This window comes from Cydia splendana, chromosome 5 (genome assembly GCF_910591565.1).
Source record: "Cydia splendana chromosome 5, ilCydSple1.2, whole genome shotgun sequence".
In the NCBI taxonomy this organism is placed as follows: domain Eukaryota; kingdom Metazoa; phylum Arthropoda; class Insecta; order Lepidoptera; family Tortricidae; genus Cydia; species Cydia splendana.
The window spans coordinates 23120743-23144611 of NC_085964.1; the positions used below are offsets into that span (position 1 = coordinate 23120743).

Sequence of the window (23869 nt, forward strand, 5' to 3'; positions counted from 1 at the left end):
CTGCCCTGGTGGATATGGGACGCATTTGTCGAATAATTGTAATTTAAGTGAATTCGCCAAAACAAAACACTACAACACCTTTACCGGTTATTCTACAACAAACTCACTTTCCCACTTTAACAGCTCCAAGGATCTCAGCGCCCTGCAGCCCTGCAGCAACTCTTCTAATTCCTCGGGATCCAGATCGTACGACACACCAAGGTGCTTCAACCGGGGCAGCTGACCCAATGTTTCAGAGAAATCAAAGAAATTAACTCTACTCGAGAGCTCCAACCGTTCCAATTTAGCCATCTTTGGCAACTCCAACTGAACATCATAATGTATTTCCAGTTCAACGCAAGCCACTTTCAGCTCTGTCAGCTCACTAAGACAAGTACCAACTGAATGTGCTGTGAAATTCAAATTACAGGACACAATTACAAGAGATTTTAACTTTGACGCGTTTATACTACTGAAACAAAATCCCAGCAAACAAGGGCAGAAACGGAATTCTAATTTTTCTAAAGCTTTATCAGCTATGAATTGGCTGACGGTTTCGTCTGTTACCTGAAAAAAAAGTATATTTATGTTTAAATCTCGGAAACCAATTCGTCTTAACTTTTCAATCTCAAAACAAAGGTTGTTAAGACGAGAGTGGCTGACCGCTTCTCCATACAAACATAGTCCTCCTTTTCCTCTCTGGATATTGACATTATGAAAAATATTTTTACACAATGGGGTTGGCCGGTCGAAGTATTTAGCAGATGGCGCCAACATAGCTTGCCCTGTCAATCCCTAGGATCAGGTCTTTAGGTCAAATCTCATAAAAAAAGGGACAAGCTATGATGGCACCATCTATGCAAGTCTTTGACAGTTACTTACTCACTAAAGCCCTTGCTACACGGTCGCCGACAAGCCTACTAACCGTCTGACCTTGGTCTGTCCTTGGTATGTGGGTCCGTCTGAGTTGTCTGGCTAGACGGTGGCAGTCCACAGTGTGTTCAGAACTCGCGGACGGACAACACGTATTGCAAGCGCACAAAATGGCCCCTAACCTTTCAGAAAGTTCGCGTGGCATCCCAAGTAACACAGAACAGCTGTATAGCAGCCGAATAATGAAGTACGAATACGCTTGAAGCTGAATATAAAAGCTGCACAAGAGCTGTATCAGCGTCTATTCAGCTTTTATAACTCTTAAATGGGCACAAATTTAGGCAGCCTTAAGTTCACATAGCTACTTAAGAGCCAACAGGAGTGGTCATTCCTCCATACAAACGTAGTCCTCGTTTTCCTCCGTGGTTTTTGAAGCTAGAGCAATGATTTTTTCAACACAGATTAATATTGTCAATATCTGTGTCGGACCGTTTTGCTTTTTTTGATATTTTTGTTTTTTAAGGCGCTAGAGCCCTTCAAAAACGGCCAAAATGGCCTAATAGACTATGCCGCAATGAGAGGCGTGGTATTCGAAACTGATATCAATTAGCCAAAAAAGCAAAACGGTCCGACACAGATAATTTCATAATCATTTAGATTTCCAAATTTGGTTACGATTGGTTAAGTTTTGGGGGAGGAAAAAGAGGACTACGAAACCTCGATTTTTGTCATTTTTACGCAGGATTTTTCGCCTCAGCTGCAGTTGTCCCTATCGCACTAATTTTAGGGGCGGGGTCAAGTTTCTAAATACGTACACAGCCAGAAAAGTGATGGGCAATAGTCGACATTTAATGTCGATAATCTAGTGATGTAAGAAGTTATCGATAAACCGTCTTGTGTGAAAATATCTAGATCCTAAGATACAAGGGGTTTTGGGTTGAGAGTAGGGAACACATTTTTGTAGTTATGATATACAATCTATTATGAACTTTTTGATTCTAATATTTCAAATTAAAAATCAAAATCAAAAATATTTTATTGCATGGTTAAAATGGGTTAACACAATTTTTAGGTACCTACAGGCACGCTTCGTAATTGTCGAGCAATTTAGGGTCCTAGCTGAATTGGTTGTTCCATACTTACTCGTGCTCTATGGAATGTCCAATTTAGCTAGAACCCTAAATGGCTCAACAATCACGGAGCGTGACAGTACAAATGATTCATGTTCTGTATATCCTGCCCTACAATGGCGTTAATATTTGGTTGTCATGTCTATACTTCGTTTTTAAGCATTATTGAAAAAAAAAAAGTAAATACTAATATTAACCACTAAGTACATAACTATTACAAAAAAAGCTAAATAATTATACGATTGCATGCTTAAAAAAGACACGTCACCTTCACTCTAATGCTAAACAAACAAAGAATAAGAACTAACAGCGATAAGACCGCCTGTTGCTACCTTTATCTACATTGTAAATCGGTTTTAGGGTTCCGTACCCAAAGGGTAAAACACGGGACCCTATTACTAAGATTCCGCTGTCCGTCCGTCCGTCTGTCACCAGGCTGTATCTCACGAACCGTGATAGCTAGACAGTTGAAATTTTCACAGATGATTTATTTCTGTTGCCGCTATAACAACAAATACTAAAAACAGGATAAAATAAAAATTTTAGTGGGGCCTCCCATACAACAAACGTGATTTTTGACCGAAGTTAAGCAACGTCGGGCGGGGTCAGTACTTGGATGGGTGACCGTTTTTATAAATAATGGTACGGAACCCTTCGTGTGCGAGTCCGACTTGCACTTCGCCGGTTTTTTTTAAATTTGTTTTTATGTTTGTGGTGTAATAAAGAATATTTTAGAGTCAGACCAAGAAAAGTCTACAGCAATTTTGATAGCACACGCAGTGCAAGTGTTATTTATATGTCATAACTTCATAGAAGCGACGTTTGAAATAATACTTGCACTGCGTGTTCTATCAAAATCGCTATAGATTTTTCTTGGCCTAACTCTACTTTAAATTACAAAGTAAGGCCTAAATTATAAAATAAGGCCCATCAATGTTTTTTTTTGTGTTTATTAAACTTGATATTTTGTCTATAGTATTAGCGGACATGGCCTCAAAATTTAAACCCGCTTAAGAATCGGGCCTTATTTCGTGCATTATATACAATACTACCCATTTTTGTGTAGTCATTATTTATACTATAGAAGCATTGTTTGAGTAGCCAATTATTTAAACAGTATTTTTTTAAAGGGCAACGGTGGCAATATTTTAAGGTCTGGATAATAAGATACAGATCTTAATAAGGATATCAATGTAAGTGAATGTTACCATGACTACCAAACAAACAAATGTGATAGAATTTGCCAGCTGGCATTGTAACATTCAGACAGTTACCTATGTACCTAATCTGAAATATGAATAAATTAGTAATATTTTAAACAGGAAAGTAAACCGAATTTTGGCCTTTTGCTGGACACAATCACAATAGTAATTTGTTTTACAAGAGGGCAAAGTTTATCGCCACCGGTTGATGCATTTGCAGCACCAATGGTAGAAAATGCAAGCTCATCATCAACTGCATAATCGACGTTTGATATGACTATTGAGTTCGTTTTTTTGCATTAAGGTAACAGATTTTGACATGTCTTATTAAAAATTACCATTGAAAAATAAGTCATAGCAAATATGTTAGAATTATAAATCATATTAATCATATTAATGAGCAAGAGCACCCTAAACCGGCGAGCGTGTATGAGGAATTTTATGAATGTGAAGGAAGCGAAAGTGGTATGTCAGGATCGTAGCAAGTGGAAATCCGTGGTCTCTGCCTACCCCTCCGGGAAAAAGGCGTGATTGTATGTATGTATGTATGTATGTATGTATGTATGTATTAATCATATACTTTTTTATATTCTTTTGCTTTCATAAGTAATATAAACTAATTTTTGAAAGCGTTTTTCAATAATTATTAATAAAAAGACACGTCATGATTGTTTACCTTCTGTCTAATGCTAAAAAATAACGAACTATAATAACCGGGCCTTATTTGGTACAGAACCTTGATTTGATAGGTACATCGGATATTCTGGGCCCCTGAGTTTGTTACGTAAAGGACAAAATGGTGACATGTGGTTAGAGCTGATACTGTTAAACTAGTGGTTCTGTGCGCTAAATATAAAAAATAAGCTTCAGCGAACTCATTAAGCCTAGAAAAAACCCTACACCCTACTGCCACTTAAGTCAGTCTTGAGTCTTTGAATCAATTTCCGTAGTAGTAGTACTACTACTAAGGTACTAGGAGGTAATAAGGCCTATAGTAGGTATAATAAGGCCTACCTGAAAAATAATGTTCTTACAACAGTGTAACCGTGTTAGTTATTTGAGTAACATATATGTAAAGTGATACAATTAAAAGCTAACAGCAAACCAGTACATAAATTATATCTTATGTACTTCTTATGAATTACACTCTTATAAAGGTTTCGGCTAATTACGCATATGTGCATCACGCAATAAAATATATAAGTAGGTACCTTCTAAAGTAATGAATACTCGTATTCTTAAAATAATGTTTCGTATAATAATAATACCCTCAGGTACCTTTATAGTATAATACTTAGAGGTTAAGTTCGTTGAAATTTAGATACTTAAATAAGTAAGTAAGTAAGTAAGTAAATATTCTTTATTGCACCAATAATTATACATTTTACATACATGTAAAACTACAAAGAAATTTTAATAAATTACTTTCAATCGGAATAGAGATGTTTTTGTGCCTTAAATTTTCAAATAAAATAAAACTAATATGATACTGGCAAATATTGGTCATATTTCTTGAGTACCTGGGCCTTATGAGAATACAGTAGGTATATGTGCTTCATAAATCGAAGTAGGTTTATATAAACGTACATAGGCATTTTACATTAAATTTTTTTTAATGAAATCTGTTTTTAATTCACAAAAAATAATACTATTACACGTTCTTAACCTAGTTATAATCTTTAATATTTAAGATTTTAGTAACTAGGATGAGGGGGACATATTAAATTTATTCCCTAATCTTAAGTTCTAATATATTTATTACTTATCATTATAAATACATAATGTATATTTATGTGTAGGTATATGTATTATATTTATGTGCTTACTTAACTAATAATTATTCTTGTACTATGGTATTTAGTTCTTTTTTTATTATATACTTAATCTTATTAGGCTTATTACTTATTTCTAGTAAAACTCTATTAGGAAAGTTGTTTAGAATAGTAGGTAAGTATGAATTCCAAACTCTATTGCCATATTCATTAAATATTATGTGTGTAACTAATAAACACGATTTACCTATATGTATGTAGGTACCTACCTATACTTCGGCAAGTCATCTTTGACATTAGAAAAATGCAGCAAACTTAAAAAAAATGTAATCGACAATGATCGACCTCCCATTATAAATTAAATTTAGTGCCTTTTTCTAATGTTAAAGTTGGCTGTTGAGTGTAAGAGTATATATAAGTAAGTACACGATTTATTTTCCCTACCCTTTTTACTCATTATTTGACGTTATCATGAATTCTTTATAAGTAAGTATCATAAGTAGGTACCCTACGTACAACACAAATGTCATAATTATTGTAATATTATAACCAGAAGTTTTGTAAACAACACGTAGGTATAACAAAAGGTATAGGTATACTTGAATAAAGGTAGATGAATTGCGTGCGGTCCAATAGGTAACCACAACTCACGGAGTCCAAAACAATAAGCTGATCAGCAAAGTCAAGTAAACAAAGCCAAGTCACAGTAGTAGAAAGATTATCGAGTTCCGTAAACGTAAGCCGGGTCAAAAAATTCAATCGCAACACAGTAAGTAATAAGTGAACGCCTCGTGGCAGTAACGCACGAAAAATGACATTGCAAATTGTCGGCAATGAGGCGCGCGCGGGTGCAAGCGTACGCATCTGTGTGCGTGCATTACACACACAAATACAGTCTCTCACGCCCCGTCAGAGCGACGGGTATATTCAGCTTGAAATCTCAAAATTGACTTTTAGCTCAGCTCCCGTTTCGTCTTAAGAGCGTTGTAGCAGCAATTTAACGGAATTATAAGGGGTAACAGGAGTTACAAGGGGTGTATATTGACTGGGTAAGAGACCACCAGTTACCCTTTATTCAGCTAAGATGTCACATGTGCGCCCTAATACCGGGAAAGATTGACGTTGGGCTGAATAAAAGACAATTAATAACATACTTTTACACCTCTGCCTTAAAAAGCAGCTATTATTTAGTCTAGTGACGACGAACGCAGAGGTGAACATTGAAGCAAAAACGTTAAGCGCAACGACACCATAAGTCATTTTGTTAAAGTGTTTAGTTAAATGTTAGTACATGATCTTTTATATATTAATGCGAGAAAGATGTTTGGGAATGCAAGTTTATTGACATTATACATATACATTATCTAAGAAAATTTCAGTGCGCCAAGAAAATAATCAGTATTTATTTAAATTTATGATATAAATAAGCTATGTGTAAAAACTACTTCAGTGGTTTTGACAGAATTATGAGATAAAAAGTTAATAATACGTTAAAGGAAGTACTAAACTAATGATTAAGGTTAAGCACTCATGCACAAAACCTTATTGTTACCCTTAAAAGTTGGAAAAGTAATTTCAATTTTGTAGGTTATATACAATAAAATGGCGGTCAATGTTAAAAAGCAACGTGAACCGTTAAAATTCTAATATGCAGCATACGACTGTTATATATCAGATAAAGATACTTAAGTGAACCACTATAAAGTCCAAATCGTTATTTCGATACACTAGTGAACCTCTAAACAGTTATAATGCATCTTGTGAACGTTTAAACAGCCGCTATGCAGGCAGTCTCAATGGTAGTATAATAGGCTGCTTAGCGGTAAACATGTTCAGCGCTAAGCTGTATTATGCGCCACATGTGTTCGATTATACGTCTATTGGTTACATAATAGTTCACTCGTTCTCCCTTATAATAAGTCAGCGAAATAAAAGCTGCTTTAGCGGTAAACATGTTCAGTGATAAGCTGTATTATGCGCCCCATGTGTTCCATTATATGCCACCCCTGGCGGATTGCATTTTGTTTTTCTTCCTTGACTTCTGAAGCGGCAAAACTTATTGGCCGGGGCGCCAAATTTCATAACCTAGTCATACTAGTGCAATGACAAAAAAATAAGTTTTTGGCAAAAATTTCATTTTTAGTACAAGCTTTTATCGCTGACTGTACTTTTCTTTCCACAGGCAACTAATACTCGTCAAGACAATTCTAAAAACCCCAAACACAATTAGGTCGCGTTGTTCTATCACAGGGTTCCTATGGCCACCTCCTGTCTCCATCATCAGATCAGCTCTATGGTACCATAATAATGCATTGTCACCCGACTTATATATGTATGCCAATTTTCAGCTCCATCGGAAACTAGAAAGTGGGTCTAATTTAACTTGCAAGATTTGACCCGTACAAACATATTTACATACTTACATTAGGTATATTGCAAGTTAATAAAAAGCTTGTAAAAAAAGAAAAGGGTATATGAATGAAACGCTGGCTCAAAAAACGGCATTTGTTGAGTCATTTCAACTTAATGAATTTGCTGGACTACGCTACGGGGACATACATAATAAATAAAATAAATAAAAAATAAAAATTATTTATTTTCAGATTCCTGAGATCCATAGATTGTTAGTTACAAGACACTTATAAAACTACATTAGTAAACTTAAAACATAATAAACATACTTATTTTCTAGGTCGTAAGACATGAAGGTCGGTATATCGCCGGAGAATATCCGAGTCCCACCTCTCTGCTATCATTCTCAGGATGCTATTTGAGCTCCCCCTCATCCGCATCACCACAGATGCCGTCTTCTTCCTTACTATGGCATAAAAGTCCTCTACGCTAGCATCGGCAAACATCCCAGAGGCGCTGCAGAATCGAGGAAGCCCAAACAGCATTCTGAAAATGTTATTATATTGGATACGCAGGGTATTATAGGTCTTCAGCTTGAAACTGGCCCACAGGCCACACGTATAAAAACTTTGACAGTAAGCTCTAAATAAAGTGAGCTTCACTTGGGCACTGCAGCGTGCGAACCTGTGCGCCAGCATCCCGCCTCGGACCGACAACGCCCTGCGCTCCCGTTCGATATCGAGATCGTCTTTCAGGTCCTCGGTCACAATATGCCCAAGGTATTTGAAATGTGTGACACGATTCAAAGGGACTCCGTTCAACATTATTTTGGGCGTGTAGGCTGGACACTTTATTTTACCCCTGAAAATCATGAACTCGCTTTTGGCAGCGTTGTATTTCAAACCGTGCTGCTGCGCGTACATCTCGCATGTATCGATTAGCTTTTTTAGCCCTGATACTGATGGGCTCAACAGCACCATGTCGTCGGCATAACTAATATTATTTACACAAACGTCATCAATTCTACAACCGGCATGAGTACTGCTGAGCCCCTCAATCAGTTCATTTATGTACATACTAAACAGTCTAGGCGAGGTTAGCCCCCCTTGCCTCACCCCGCACTTTAGCACATACGGATCCGAATATTCTTTAGCCCATTTTACCATGTTTATCTGCTTGCTATACCAGTGCGACATGATTCCCGTCACAGCCGGATTTATGCCTGTCTCCTTCAATTTTGACCACAGTATATCATACGACACGGTATCGAAAGCCTTAGAAATATCCAAGAAACAGGCATAAACAGGCGTATTTCTCTTAACATAATAGCTTACTGTATGTTTTAAGGCTAATATTGCACTTTCCGTAGATAGTCCTTCACGGAAACCAAATTGGGCATCATTTAATTTAACATGTTGGTTTAAACAAGTGTCAAGAAACCTATCTAGTACCTTAGCGGTGACTGTTGCCAAAGATATCGGCCTATAGTTACTTTTATCCGCGAGATCTCCTGTAGAATTTTTAACAAGGGGTACGACGACAGTTTTCATCAAATCAGGAGGTAAATATGTGTGTCTCAAGCATAGCGTGAACAGCATAGATAATAACCGCTCAATGTGCGAACCCGCGTGTTGAAGGTGTTCAATGCTGAGCCCGTCGTGCCCAGGAGACTTACCTCTTTTCATATTAGCTATAGCTAGTCTAACGTCTTTAGCGGAGACTACAATTGACGTAATGTTCACGTTGGACTCAGCATTGAACCCCTCCCGCACGGGTTGATAAGGGGGCTCCACCTTAAAATAATCCCTGAACATGTTAGCAACATCTTTGGGTTCACTAATGCCATCTACACTAACCGACAAACTTGGTTTACAATTTAATTTTTTGGTGCTTTTCCAGAATTTACTAAACTGTTTAGTCGCATGTTGTGTTGCTAATATGTCAAACTTAATCTGCTCTTGATTGTTTTGGCAGAACTTAAGCCTAGATTTAAAAATTTTACGACTAGAGCACATTTTTTCATAAATAGGACCACTCTTGGGTTTCCCATGTAATACATATGTCAAAAAATCTACCCTAGCTTGCTTGTGACTGTTTGATACATGTTTATTCCAGCCCAAAATGCTTTTACGTTTATTTTTCCCATATGACTTATGTACACTACTTTCTACAGATGCTCGACTTAGCGCGCCCATTATGTCACAGTATAGTTGATTAATAATACTTCTGTGTGAAATATCCCGACACATATTATCCGCACAGTAGTGAAGTTCCTGCGGAAAATCAACTACCTTTAAATAGTCATTACATAGCTCTGAGTATTTAGCAATCTGTTCAGGGCTTCTCACTCCCCATAACACTTTATTACAAAATTCACTCTTCTGTATGTCTTTTGACCTAATTACGTTAATATTACATTCGATTTTTAATGGATAGTGATCCGACCAGTATACATCATATAGAACCTCGATATTATTTAACGTGTAAAATGCAGAAGTACTTACCAAGCAGTGATCTAACCACCTTTGGGATCCGTGCGCATCACTCACAAACGTATGGGTTCCAGACGATGCACCCAGTCGAATAACATCCGCACATAACCACTGCCTTTCATTACAAAATTCGAACATTTCTTCATAAAATTGAGCCGAGGGGTGCGCATTGTAATCGCCTAACATAAACACATTTTCAACACTGTTGTCCTCGATTATAGCATTCATTTCGCCTAAACATTGCGTAAAAATGGGCAAATTATCCGGTACATCTGTCGGCATACACATAGCACTATGAACTCCTTTCGATCCTTAGTTACTACTTTTATTCCCGCCATACGCTCACTACTGCACTTTATAATGGAAACGCTATGAAACGCACTATTTCGCCAGAGTATCGCCACGCCGCCGTGAGGCCTCCCGCGAAGAACGCCAGCTGATAAATCGACTGCCGATTTGCCTGTGTAACTGAAGTCCTTATCAATCTGTCCTAGGAATGCCAGATCGTGGGGCAGTAGCCAGGTTTCCTGAAGCGCAATCACATCCGCCCCCTTACAAAGCGATCTCACACAGTCAACGCTTCTCTTTATATTTTTACAGTTAAATGTTATAAAAGTACTATTATTATTCATCTGGGGCGTTTTTACTAGTATTGTTTATTGGACCCTGCCCCCCACTCCTTACTGCGGGGCCACTGGGTTTGAAACGCATGAAACGGCTAAATTTAATACCGTCGGGCCATAAGTTATCGTCTAGATACATGTCTAACTTGCGTTTGTTTACAAATATTTTATACGCATTGTAAGACCTCTCAATCTTCATGCTTATTTTTTTAAGTGTGATTTGGTCATTAGTTTTACTTTTTATGTAATCACAAATATCTTTCTCCGACGTTTCTTTGTCTACATTTGAAATAAATAACGGTATTTTTATTTCTGCCGCCTTAAATTTAATTTCAGGCACAGTAGTGGCCTTACCAATACGCCCTGTAACACGATTTAGCGGTTTTTTCTTTTTCTTTTGTACTAATATCCATTCGTTGTGCTTCATTTTATTTTCACTTACTTCCTTCTTAGCTATATCAGAATAAGTATTCGATTTGTTTGGCAACGTATCTTCCGATGTGTTCGCTATACATTGCTGATTTTCCACCACGTCCGTCTTATTGTTTACGGGCGAAGCCTCAATGGACGATTTGGATTCACTAACAGAGTCTTTACTTTGTCGCGGAACTGGTTCACGGTTACGAGGCCTAGGAGTGACGGAGAGCGCGCTCCCCGCACCGAGCGCGGCGTCACCCGAGGGCGACAGGGACAGTTGCAGCCGCGCTGGCTCACATTGCGCTGGCTGCGCCGGCTCATTGTCGCGCACATATTCTTCAACCGCTCGGAAAACCTGCGAGCACATACCCGCACAATCCGAATTTATGCTGTGCGGCAAACCAATGGGTCCACTATCATAAACGTATCCACCTCGCTTTCTCATGTTAACGTTACAAGTATGATCGCTAACAATAATAGATGCATGCTTTAAATTATCCACGTCCACTTGCAACTCACGCAATTGCGACACCGTTGCAAACATTTCTTTGAACGAAATAAGTTCGTTTTTTATTTTTATAACGTCTTTCACTAACGTAACTGCATCGACGTGGTCAACCGACGTTGGGGGTATTTTTTGAAGGTCACGAGCCACAAAAATCGGAATCAGATGGGCATCCGTATCATCATGCATGAAGAAACTGACTATGTCATCCAGGTTTCTTATCTTTTTGCCCTCGCTCCTCCTTGATATAATCGGCTGCTTTGTTGTAATAGATTCGAATAAAAGTTTCTTAGCACTTTCCACTTCACTTTCCGAAAAATGAGCGTCACACATTTTTATTAAACTGTCCTTGTCCATTACATCATGTTTGTATTGAATATAGGATAATAGTTCACAAATCACTACATTGCAATTGCTACATTTTAACGTATTATACGCCATTTTAGACAGCACGAAACGCGCCCGAGTGCAACCGCTGCGCGCACGTCACTCTACATACATACATAACTTTCTGAGAATGAAGAGGAAAGTATTTGATGAATTATTAGAAATGCTACTGAGTACCCATGGCATGGCTATTAACCACACGAGCGCACACGGCGCGTCCTCCAAGCGAAATGGCCTAGTGCGGTCGGCGACGGGCGGCTACACGGTTCCGGACCGACCGCTCAGACCGCGGTCGCTGGCGCGCGCTCGCATGCCATGGGCGTCCGGAGGTCAAACGAATTTTTGTTGGAAACAACTGTCTACACGGTCCGGGACGGACCAAGGCCACGCGGTCTGGGGGCTTGTCGGCGACCGTCTAGCAAGGGCTTTAACCATAGCTATGCCCCTTTGTTTGACTTTTTTCGGTTTTTGACATTGGAAATGTCTTTTCGTTCGCTCCAGTATACGGTCCGATTTCACGAAAAAGTGCGATCCCCTTATATCTCGGAAAGTTGTGAAGATATGATATTAAAAAATAGGCTCAAAAGACGCATAATCACGAGAGCTGTAAGGTGCAACAATAATTATTCGAGAAAGTCAAAAACAAAAAAAGTTATGGTCGAAATAGTGAAAATAAAATTCAATTTTTTCCGAATTTTTGATTTTGGTGCTCGATAATTTGGAAACGAAGAATGATATCAAAAATTTGAGAAAAACGGCTCTGGACAATTTAGTCAGCTACAATTTGAGCCTAAAACAAAGACGATCGGGTTAAGGGTTTACCCTGTAGCCTAACCTTAAAATAGTCAAAAAGTCAGAACGACGATTTTTCACAGGACATTTATGACTTCATGTTTCGCAGAGTTCGTTATCGGTGTTTGTTGTGAATTATCGGGATTATGACGGCAGAATAACACTTGCACTGCGTGGGCTTTCAAAATCGCTGCAGATTTTTCTTGGTCTAACTCTATCTATCCTGTTTGAGACGGGCGTAGATAACGCACTATTCGACAATCTATGCATTATTGTGGTGGTGGAAATAGAAATAGAGATAGAGGCAGAGGCAGAGGCAGAGGCAGAGGCAGAGGGAGAGGCAGAGGCAGAGGGAGAGGCAGAGGGAGAGGCAGAGGCAGAGGCAGAGGGAGAGGGAGAGGGAGATGGAGAGGGAGAGGGAGAGGGAGAGGGAGAGGGAGAGGGAGAGGGAGAGGGAGAGGGAGAGGGAGAGGGAGAGGGAGAGGGAGAGGGAGAGGGAGAGGGAGAGGGAGAGGGAGAGGGAGAGGGAGAGGGAGAGGGAGAGGGAGAGGGAGAGGGAGAGGGAGAGGGAGAGGGAGAGGGAGAGGGAGAGGGAGAGGGAGAGGGAGAGGGAGAGGGAGAGGGAGAGGGAGAGGGAGAGGGAGAGGGAGAGGGAGAGGGAGAGGGAGAGGGAGAGGGAGAGGGAGAGGGAGAGGGAGAGGGAGAGGGAGAGGGAGAGGGAGAGGGAGAGGGAGAGGGAGAGGGAGAGGGAGAGGGAGAGGGAGAGGGAGAGGGAGAGGGAGAGGGAGAGGGAGAGGGAGAGGGAGAGGGAGAGGGAGAGGGAGAGGGAGAGGGAGAGGGAGAGGGAGAGGGAGAGGGAGAGGGAGAGGGAGAGGGAGAGGGAGAGGGAGAGGGAGAGGGAGAGGGAGAGGGAGAGGGAGAGGGAGAGGGAGAGGGAGAGGGAGAGGGAGAGGGAGAGGGAGAGGGAGAGGGAGAGGGAGAGGGAGAGGGAGAGGGAGAGGGAGAGGGAGAGGGAGAGGGAGAGGGAGAGGGAGAGGGAGAGGGAGAGGGAGAGGGAGAGGGAGAGGGAGAGGGAGAGGGAGAGGGAGAGGGAGAGGGGAGAGGGAGAGGGAGAGGGAGAGGGAGAGGGAGAGGGAGAGGGAGAGGGAGAGGGAGAGGGAGAGGGAGAGGGAGAGGGAGAGGGAGAGGGAGAGGGAGAGGGAGAGGGAGAGGGAGAGGGAGAGGGAGAGGGAGAGGGAGAGGGAGAGGGAGAGGGAGAGGGAGAGGGAGAGGGAGAGGGAGAGGGAGAGGGAGAGGGAGAGGGAGAGGGAGAGGGAGAGGGAGAGGGAGAGGGAGAGGGAGAGGGAGAGGGAGAGGGAGAGGGAGAGGGAGAGGGAGAGGGAGAGGGAGAGGGAGAGGGAGAGGGAGAGGGAGAGGGAGAGGGAGAGGGAGAGGGAGAGGGAGAGGGAGAGGGAGAGGGAGAGGGAGAGGGAGAGGGAGAGGTTGACTACGGATTTGCCGTGTAATAATTTTCTTGTACTTTGAACATTAATATATCCTGCTTATTAATCGAAAAATGAAATATGTACCTATACTTATGCGCCACGTTGACAATTATTCAAACTTGGATACGCGTGTGGAAATTTTGCAATTGTCGTGCTCGATAGTCGTGTGAGGCACGAAATCTGTGAATTTTTAATTTGACGACCGGTCTGGCCTAGTGAGTAGTGACCCTGCCTGCGAAACCGATGGTCCTGGGTTCGAATCCCAGTAAGGGCATTTATTTGTGTGATGAACACTAATATTTGTTCCTGAGTCATGGGTGTTTTCTATGTATATAAGTATGTATTTATCTATATAAGTAATACAAAAATAATACATCTTTTTGAAGTGAAAACTTCTTTAGCGGCGCTGTGCACTTTTTGAGGTGGGGAAAAAATGATAAACTCGAGACAGCGTAACGCGTAAGGCGTCTCTCCTCTCTTTCTACCGCACGGCGAAAATGTATGCCTGAGTCTGCTGTTTCATGTAGGCGGCGCAGGGCGCTTGCGTGACTTATGTTATGTGTGACGGACAATGTAATTTTTTTTTTATTTAAATGCCATCTAGTGAGTTTCCCTCAAACTGGTGAGATGACTCTCACAGTGATGGGCTTAGGGGTATCAAGTAACGCGACGATACAACGCTAGGTGGCGTTAACCTCAAATATACATAGTGCTGCACACATTTTGCACTATATGGCCCTGTTATTAATATTTTGAGTTACAATGTCGTTGAGTTTTCACTTCTGCCGGCACTCCCGGAGTGCAACCCGTTGTTTTTTTTATTATAACCCAATCGTTAGAATGTGTCGTCAGTACAATGATTTAGTTTCACAATATAGAGACATCGATATTTTCAACTCACGGCTAGCGGTTTTCAAGAGGCATGTCGTTAGAGTTCTTGGCCACCAACAATAGTACACAACAACAATAGTAATCAATTTAACATGTTACGATCATTTATGTAATTTTAAAATTTAGTATGTTTTTAAGATATTTTGTGTTTTTTTTTTATAATTTTAGGATAGTTTTTGCTCGTTGTTACTTATTGTTCTTGCTGTGCTCACTTATTTTGGATGGCATTTCTATATAAAGCCTACCACTTTTAATGTAATCATGTATTGAATGTCATCTGTATAGTGTGCCTTATAAATAAAATAAAAAAATAAATATAGTCGCCCAGCACCCATAGTACAAGCTTTGCTTAGTTTGGGGCTAGGTTGATCTGTGTAAGATGTCCCCAATATTTATTTATTTATTATTTATTAATTAATTATTTGCTTAGGAGAAAAAATAATAAATAATCCAACAAAGGGGCATAGCTGCGGTTATTGCAGTATACTCCAAATTGTTTAAAAATATTTTTTATGATAATATCCAGCCAGAGAGGAAAGTGGGGACTACATTCGAAAAGAGTTCTTGAGTGGACATCCACATTCATCTTAATGTTTTTTATTTTTTTCTGAATGCAGTATTTTACTCTGCGACACTTTAAATATGCTTCTACCTTAGCCAGAAAAGAAAAATCGAATTATGTTAATGTAATTAATAAACCTTGGTCAAACACATTGTTAGTAATTATTTTTGTACTTACAACACACAGATAGAAGGATACCCGCTGCAGGAACTTGAAGGAGTCCTGTAGATTGTACTTATGCTGGCGCATTTCAGAATCAGTGCATTCAATACTGGATAACTGAAATATTAATATTATGGCAAACATTGGATTGGTTTATCAAGAATTTGGGACCAATTTTTAAAACATTATCATTCACTTGCAATTATTGCATTTGGGTATGGAGCATATATTAGGTCCTTACCTATGAAATTGGCGTTTTTGTTCATAGATATAAGTCTGATCCTAGTTTTTTTTTTTTACAAAAGTACATACACAATTACAATAAAACTACAGTGCACTCAATAAACAACGATTTTACATACAATTAATTGTTATTTTTTATTGTTAAGTGTTCAGAATTAAGCCTTGAAAATAGGTCTTTTCATGTGCTGTCGGTTCGAGTATTAAAATTACTTATATTTTTCTAATGGTACCAATTTTCAAGAAATGGAGATATTGAAAACATACCTTAAAGGTGTCAAAAATTACTGGAAAAATTTTGTTTGGTTTGAATTAGCCATCAAAAAAATATCCGCAAAATTAATTGTATGGAAATTCGTGTTTCGTTGAAATTCTCCGTACAAAACGCCAATTTCATAGGTAATGACCTAATAATATGTCTTTATACTTAATGCCAACTAATGCTATATTATTTGTGGAAATAATAATTATTCATAAATGAACAGTTCACATTACCTTATGTTAAAAAAGGACCCACCCACAATAAAAAATGTAAGGAAAAATTATCACACTTTTTAGAATTTTTAGGACTATAAGGTGACAATATGGCTAGACTTGAATTGATTTCTTATAATCTGGTCTGTTAAAGGGTAAGAGGTTTTATTGCAATACCTGGAGGGCTCTTAAGTTGGGGCAGTTTTCTTTGACCATTGCCAGATTCTCCAAATTGTCACATTCAAAGGATGCAACGGATGAGCCTAGTTTCTTGGTCCAAATTTCAAAGGACTTATATTCTGATGGCTTTAAGGTGAAGGTGTTAAAGGGGTTTATTTCCTTTCTCCAGTCATCTTTCACAATGTTAATATGGATTCCTGTAAAAGAGATAGTGTAAATTGATATTGCATCATAACATTTTATAAAAATGTTTCCCATAAGCGAATAAAAACTAACAGACAATATTTATTTTATCATCCTACAACTCCTACATACCTATGTCATGTGTCTACTGTTAAAAGTTTTATTTTAACTGACTAAGCTACTACAGTCACCTTGCAAGTACGTCAGCACCATCGCCTGCCACCGGCGGCTGGCGCTCTCTGTACGTATGAGGTCCTGCGCGGGCACGTACTGCAGCACGGCGCGCCAGCAGTCCTCGTTTAGGTAATCCAGTATCGTCCTTTCATTGCTTAGTTCTGCCTCTAACATCTGCAATTACAATGACATTGTTAAAAGCGTAATTATACTTGCACATAATCTTAAAAGTTTAATTTGACTGCAATATTTGTAAAGCAAACTATACTTTCTCTAAGTTTCGTGACGTGAAATGTTTACATGTCATATATTATACAGTAACCACCAAATATTCTGTATAATGTCATGTTTCGTAGCACTTTCTCCTTTTTTATGTTTCTCTGCTTGTATAATTTTCTTTTCTGTCTTTGTACTCACGAATAAAAATATTTCTATTCTATTCTAATAGTACATTGTGATACAAGTGTACTACGATGGTCATTACACACGAGGCGATATTGTGCGCACGAGCTGTAAGGGAGCGCGCAATAAGAAAGCCGATGTGTGTAATGACCAATGAACACGCGTTGCATAAACGTTTTTCAACACACTTGCGAGAAAAAAAAAGAAACTTTCATATTAATCATATTTTAATAGTTAAAACAGTTAGTAAACACTAAAATCTGTCATACTGCCTGCCGCCCCTCTCGCCTGCCGCTGGCGGGCCGGTCGGGCCCCGGCAGGCTGTCGGCGGGGCGCCGGCGCCCTCCAGTCCTTGTTGTAAAATCTACTCGACCAATTTAAAAGGCTCCGTTTCCATACATAGGTATTATTAGCAATCAGTTACCTTCTTAGGTCAGTCGGATTATGGTGAAAGCACGCGTGTTTAATATTTAGGATTATGAGCCTAAAACCGGTTCAATAACTTTCAGCTTCTCACTGACTTAATATTAGAAATAGACACACAGAGCGGAACACAAACGTCAACAAAATGTGGGTCAGAATGACATTAGCGGCAAATTTGCATTGATGATAAAAACGCTTACGTAAATTTTGAGTCAAGATAAATGTTTTGTACGGAAAAGAACTTACTGCCGTAAGCATTAAGTGTCAAATTTGTAAACATTACTACCAACACTGTTAAAACTTTAAGTCCGATGGCACTAAACGTAACTTCACCTTTGTATTTACGTCAAACAACGTCAAACGAGAATAATGAACGAATGGAGTCCCTTTGGTACATTTTAATAGGTATTACTGTACAGAAAAACCAAAGTAATAAATTAAACAAATTTAATTTGATCGGGAGTTCAAATAAAATTAATTCATGGTAACAACCCGTGTAAGTTATCATAAAACAAATATATTTTTAATAACTAAGTATACGTCTTTAAATACTATTTTCCTTGAAATAAATTCAATTTATTAAATAACTGTGTATTTTATATCTATATAATACTCTTCGCACTTTCGTTCTTTGCAATATAGTGCACGGGGACATTCAGGTCGCTACTGGTACTAGGGTTGCCAGATGGCCGGGATTTAGCGGGATTCTCCCGATTTTTACCATGTGTTCTCGATTCCCGACAAAGTGAAAATTGTCCCGAAAACCAGCTTCACGTTATGAAACAATAATTTCAAGTTCCGAACTGTCGTCGAGCGAGCGAGCGAGCGACTCAAGATCTCAAAGAATGTATACTATTCTAATTTAAAAACGTCTATGGGCAGAGCAGCTGACGTAGTGCCAATAATGTAAAATATCGTTGTTTTTAATACAATTACTTTAATTTGAATGTTTTTTTTCCCCGACTTAAGTCCCAAAATCCCGAAAAATTTATATTTTTTCCCGATAATAGCGCCTTTCGATCTGGCAACCCTAACTGGTACTGACTGGTCTTTATCAAAAAAATCCTGTGGTCGTCACTGTGTTCAGACAGGTTTAGCATTTACAGTTAGTCGATGTAATGTAAGCCCTTATTGGTCGTGTATATGTCGGAAACAGGGAAATGGGCCGAACACACAAGTGCCGTTTTGCCTTGTTTAAAACTGCATCACCCCTATCTCTTGCTATAATAGCAGTCCACTCTGCACGTCGCATAGGTTTTCTTGGAAATCTTGAATTTAAACATAATATTATATCTTATGAATTCCATATAAAAATAAAAAAGTATTGACCTCACATCGACTCATTAGATTTTTGTTCCTTCACATCCCTTCTTTGGGACTAACAAAATAATTTATTCAAAACCATGAAATTACCACCAGATTACATAAATTATGTAATGCTATCCAAAGAACTAACCGAAAGAAATGCATTCCATGCTTTTTCCTTGTTTTATCTTTGTTGTTTTTGCATATTTTCACGACCATTTTACGACATTGTTGACAACTTCACATTTGAGCGGTCCATACAAGACTAAACGAAAAAGTAACGCGTGATCTGTTTTAACGTTACTTTTGCGGGGCCATTTTTTGCGGCTGATTGGGTATCCAGTTCTTATTCTATATCAATGCAGCTTCTACGTTATGTTGAAAACATTTTTATCAATAAATTAAATTAAATACTTTAACTCACTTTTATTGATTTAAAGATTTTTCGTAAAAGATTCTTTCTGAGAACTTTCACTTTTAAAGAATAGAATAGGATGACTGAAGTCATGTCATGCCATACTGAAGTATAAAAGAGGAAGCCCCAAGACGACAAGCACCGGTGTTGCCAGAGCATATTAGTAAGGCCAGTCCAGACGGAACAATTTTTGCCCAATCTGATATTGATATTGATAGCCCGCGCAGTGCAAGTGTTATTTTAAACGTCAACGTCTATAAAATTATGACGTATAAATAACACTTGCACTCCGTGGGCTATCAAAATCGTTGCAGACTTTTCTAGGTCTAAAGGCCCCTGTACACACTGGGCCAGCGCCGGCCAGTCCAAGGGACGCAGCCATGCGGTAGAATGAGATAGCAATATCACTTGCTCCCTCTAACGCATAAATGCGTCCCCCAGACTGGCCCACGTTGGCCCAGTGTGTACAGGGGCCTTAACTCTAAAGGCATAAAGGCCAGTCCAGACGGCACAATTTTTGCCCAATCCGATTAAAGGCCAGTCAAGCCGGGATGATTAAATCGACCGATTTGATCAGAAAATAAATTGGCGTCAATCTCCAAGTTAATCACCAATTTTGGATTTGTGGTGATATTTGTGCGCTTTGAATAGGGGGTATTACTGCAATGTTCTGCCGCCAGAGTGCAGCATTAAGCTAGCTACATGCGAAGACTTAGCGAAAACTTTGAATGGTATATATATATATATATATGTATTATTAATCTATATTTATGTATTAATGCCATATTTATTAAAGAATCATGTGATATATGTATGTACATTGTATATATTTTGTTTCTAGATAAGTTCTCTTTTGGTTTTCTAATGCACCGCCTACAATATTTTCTGCTTGGCCTTAAGGTTGACTGGTAGAGAATGCCTCATGGCATTAACTTCGCCTTTTGTACATTAAGTTATTCTTTTGTGAAATAAAGTTTAAATAAATAAATGATCTGGCAACTACAATTCTAATGTCAACGTCACCTACTTCAAATGTCAAATCAAACGTCAAAATAGTTTATTTTGGCCTTGTTAAGCTTGAAGCTTGTTTTTGTTATAATGTTTATTAGTTGTCGACTTCGTCAAAGTTGTTTATTACTTAATTTTTAGGAAACACTAACCATCAACAGCATAATACTAGTAGATCCTTTTGTGCGTGCGTGAAACGATGGAACCTGCGCAAGAGTCAGATTCCATGCAAAGTAGTAAGGAACCTGATGGTTCCTTAATTGCACTGCCTGCTAACATTCGCCGCAGCCGGGTGAGTCAGACTAAAGCCGGTCTTTAGGGCTAACGAAGCATGTTTTAAGTTTATAGTTTATGATTCAAAATCTCATCTTTTCTGCAATTTAACAAAACAGCCATTTTAATAGAATGAAAATGACTACTAGCGCTTCGAAAACTATACACTTTTGAAGAAACTAATAGGTACTATTCTTTGACCACACAGTAAGTATTTTTTTCAAAATTATAGTCTAAGCTTTGTTAATATTTGTGACATGTTGGTAAAAACAAAGTAACGGGGAGTTCAACCAGAGGCGAATGTTGCAGACTATGCAGAGAACTTACTTTCTGGGATTTCTAAATCAAGATTGTTGGAATCATGTTTTGGATTATCTTCCTGCGAGAGATATTTTGAGTGTAGGGCTAGTCTGCCGCCGGTGGCAAGCTGTAGTGCAACATTATTTGCATAGTAAGTAAAAATACATTTAGATTTTGCTTATATAAGATAAGAAAAGAAAAACATGTTAAGTTCACAAAGAGACAAAACATTGTAAAAATATTTCTCATAATGTATTTCCCAATAGTGAGCAATGATATATTTATATAGTAGTTAGAGGCTAAACTATTTCTATTTAAAACTTTTTTCAGGTGACAGACTTAGGATTGAAACTATAACTAACTTTTGGGATATTAATGTGCAACACCGGCGCCATAAATGCTTGATACTGGTTCTCAAAGATGATCCAATATTTTTTAATGTCATGCTCGAGACATATGGTAGTTCAGTTGTTGAGCTTGTTTACGATGCTAGACTTGCCAATGAGCACATTCTACGTAATTTGGGAACAGAATGTCCAAATTTAGAAGATATTATGGTATGTGTATTAACACCTTGCCTATTTTAAAACCTCTGAGGCTCTATACAAACAATTAATTTGTTTTCTTATTATTTCCGGTTTATGCAGCTAGAATTTTAATAATAATAATAATAATGTATCCCTTGCTTTTAGATTAAATGTCTTAAAGGGCCTCTGCGCTGTTGGCTTCGGCCCCACGTACGCCTCCCAAAGGTCCGGGACCCCATGGTCCCGAGATATGGAACAGACATAATAATAATAAAGAGACTCTCGCTAGGTGGTTGGATCAAGGGTCAGATGCAGAAGGCGGTGATCTTGGACACGGCGCGGATAGTCCGCCGGTTCCTCTCTCTGCAGCCCTGACCACCGGTAGCTTGGGCCTTGCCCCGCTGCTGGCGGCACCCTAGGTTAGGTTTTTTATAATGTGTTTATATTAATTTTTATTGTTTTGTAAGTGTTTTTATATTTTACTTTTATATTCATATTATAAAATAACCTAACTTAAGATGAGAAATAAATAAAGAGAATAATAATAATACCGCTGACACTGACGGACGTCCTTTAATATTTCTTTTCATAAATAATATTTTAACATGTTGCTTTCTACATTAATTTTACGAAAAATATAATCCAAGACTACTACATACTATTACGTATATATGTACGGGTTATCATAATCGACCATGGAAAATAATGTTCAACATGTACGACAAAACTCCCTAAGTGAACGAAAATGCAAACGAGAAGCAAAACACGAGCTCAACTAGCGTCTCCACGAAACGCACGCCCACCACCCCCGTCCGCATCATCCGTCTCCTCGCAATCGTCGTCGGGCGATGAATTCGCCACCGCGCCCGACACCAGCGAGTCGAGCGATGAGTGCGGGCCGCCGCCACCGCCGTCACGACCACCTGCGCGGCGCGGGCGGCCACCGCTGTCGGCACGCTTGGGGCCTGCGGGACATCCTGCCCCGCCCACGGCTCCCGCTGCCGGTGGTGTAGTGCGTCGCATGCGATGGTCTCAAACCATTAATGAGAACGTCATGCGCGCCTACTATGGGGCTACAGAGGGGGGAACCAACTTATGCGCGTACCGTGTCCGAATGCTTCCACTGTTTCAGGCCCTCGAACCGACCATCGACGTGACTGCGCAACGACTATCGGATCAGGTGCGAGTCATCCAGCGGCAAAAGCGGTTGGATGACTCGACACTTGATCGGCTTCGCCTGGAGGCTCTCTCTGCTCGCGCAGCTTCTACCTCGGCGCGGGATCCGCCCGCCACGTCGCCGGATCCGGTGCCGGCACCCGACCAGGCACCGGGGGCGCCGCGGGTAGATCTCAGTGCCGACGAGGAGGAGTTCGCGCAGAGTGTGGGTAGTACAGCCAATGAGCAACTGAGGAGGACTCTGGACGAGGCGATTACGCGGTACCGCTCCACACCCGATACTAGGCCACGATTACCACGTTTGCCTATGAATAGACACAATCTAGCGCTAATGGGAGCCCTAAACGCTTTACTAGAGCCATATTTGCGGACTAGTAAAGATTTAGATGATACGCACGCGATCATGTATTGCGGAGCCATCGCGGCGTGCCGTGTTGCACGAGTCAAGTTTCCGGACTCTGAACGTGCACCTAGGACCGCCGGAGGTGCCCCCGCATGGCAAATACGGATCGAGCGACGTATCAGCTCTTTTAGGACTCTTATCGCAAAGCTGATCTGCTTCAGGGGGGGCAACAATCGCCCCCGAGTAATGCGCTTTGTAAACCAGGCATTCGTGGGGACGGATATCAGGCCCCGCGACTACATGGCCAACGTTACGGAGCGCATCGACTTTCTAAAGCAGAAAGTCTATGCATGGGCAAACCGTATTCGCCGCTACAGAGAGCGTGTGGACCGATTCAAGCAGAATCGTCTTTTCCAGAGTGACCAAAGGAAGATGTACCGAAGGTGGGAGGAAACCAACCTTCGTGCATCCGACTCGCGGCCACCGGATGCTACTGTCATGAATGACTTCTGGCGTAGCATCTGGTCGGTGCCTGTCGGACACACCGAGGGGAGTTGGATGAGTGTTGTCGAGCGTGAGTGCGAGTCCATTGAACCTATGGGGGCAGTCACCATCAGCCCCGATGACGTAAGTTGTGCCATCCGCACGGCCCAGAACTGGAAAAGTCCTGGGCCGGATGGATTGCACAACTTCTGGCTAAAATGGTTCCGATGCTCGCACTCCTACTTAGCAGCACAATTTCAACAAGCCCTCGAACTTGGTTCTCTCCCACCTTCCTTAACAACTGGTGTCACCTTCCTGCTCTATAAGTCCGGTAGTACCA

At 40.1% G+C, this 23869-nt stretch overlaps 1 protein-coding gene across 1 annotated transcript in view; it reads right to left on the reverse strand.

Annotated features, from left to right (window-relative positions):
* Nucleotides 1-17817, reverse strand: part of LOC134790949 (uncharacterized) — a 51515-nt gene extending 33698 nt beyond the window's left edge. Inside the window, exons 1-5 of the mRNA XM_063761973.1 lie at nucleotides 17701-17817; nucleotides 16892-17048; nucleotides 16515-16714; nucleotides 15639-15740; nucleotides 108-546 (exon numbers count right to left, since the gene is read on the reverse strand). Of these exons, the coding sequence (XP_063618043.1) occupies nucleotides 108-546; nucleotides 15639-15740; nucleotides 16515-16714; nucleotides 16892-17048 (898 nt within the window). The 5' untranslated portion in view covers nucleotides 17701-17817. The remainder of the gene's footprint in view (nucleotides 1-107; nucleotides 547-15638; nucleotides 15741-16514; nucleotides 16715-16891; nucleotides 17049-17700) is intronic.
* Between the last annotated feature and the right edge of the window lie 6052 nt (nucleotides 17818-23869).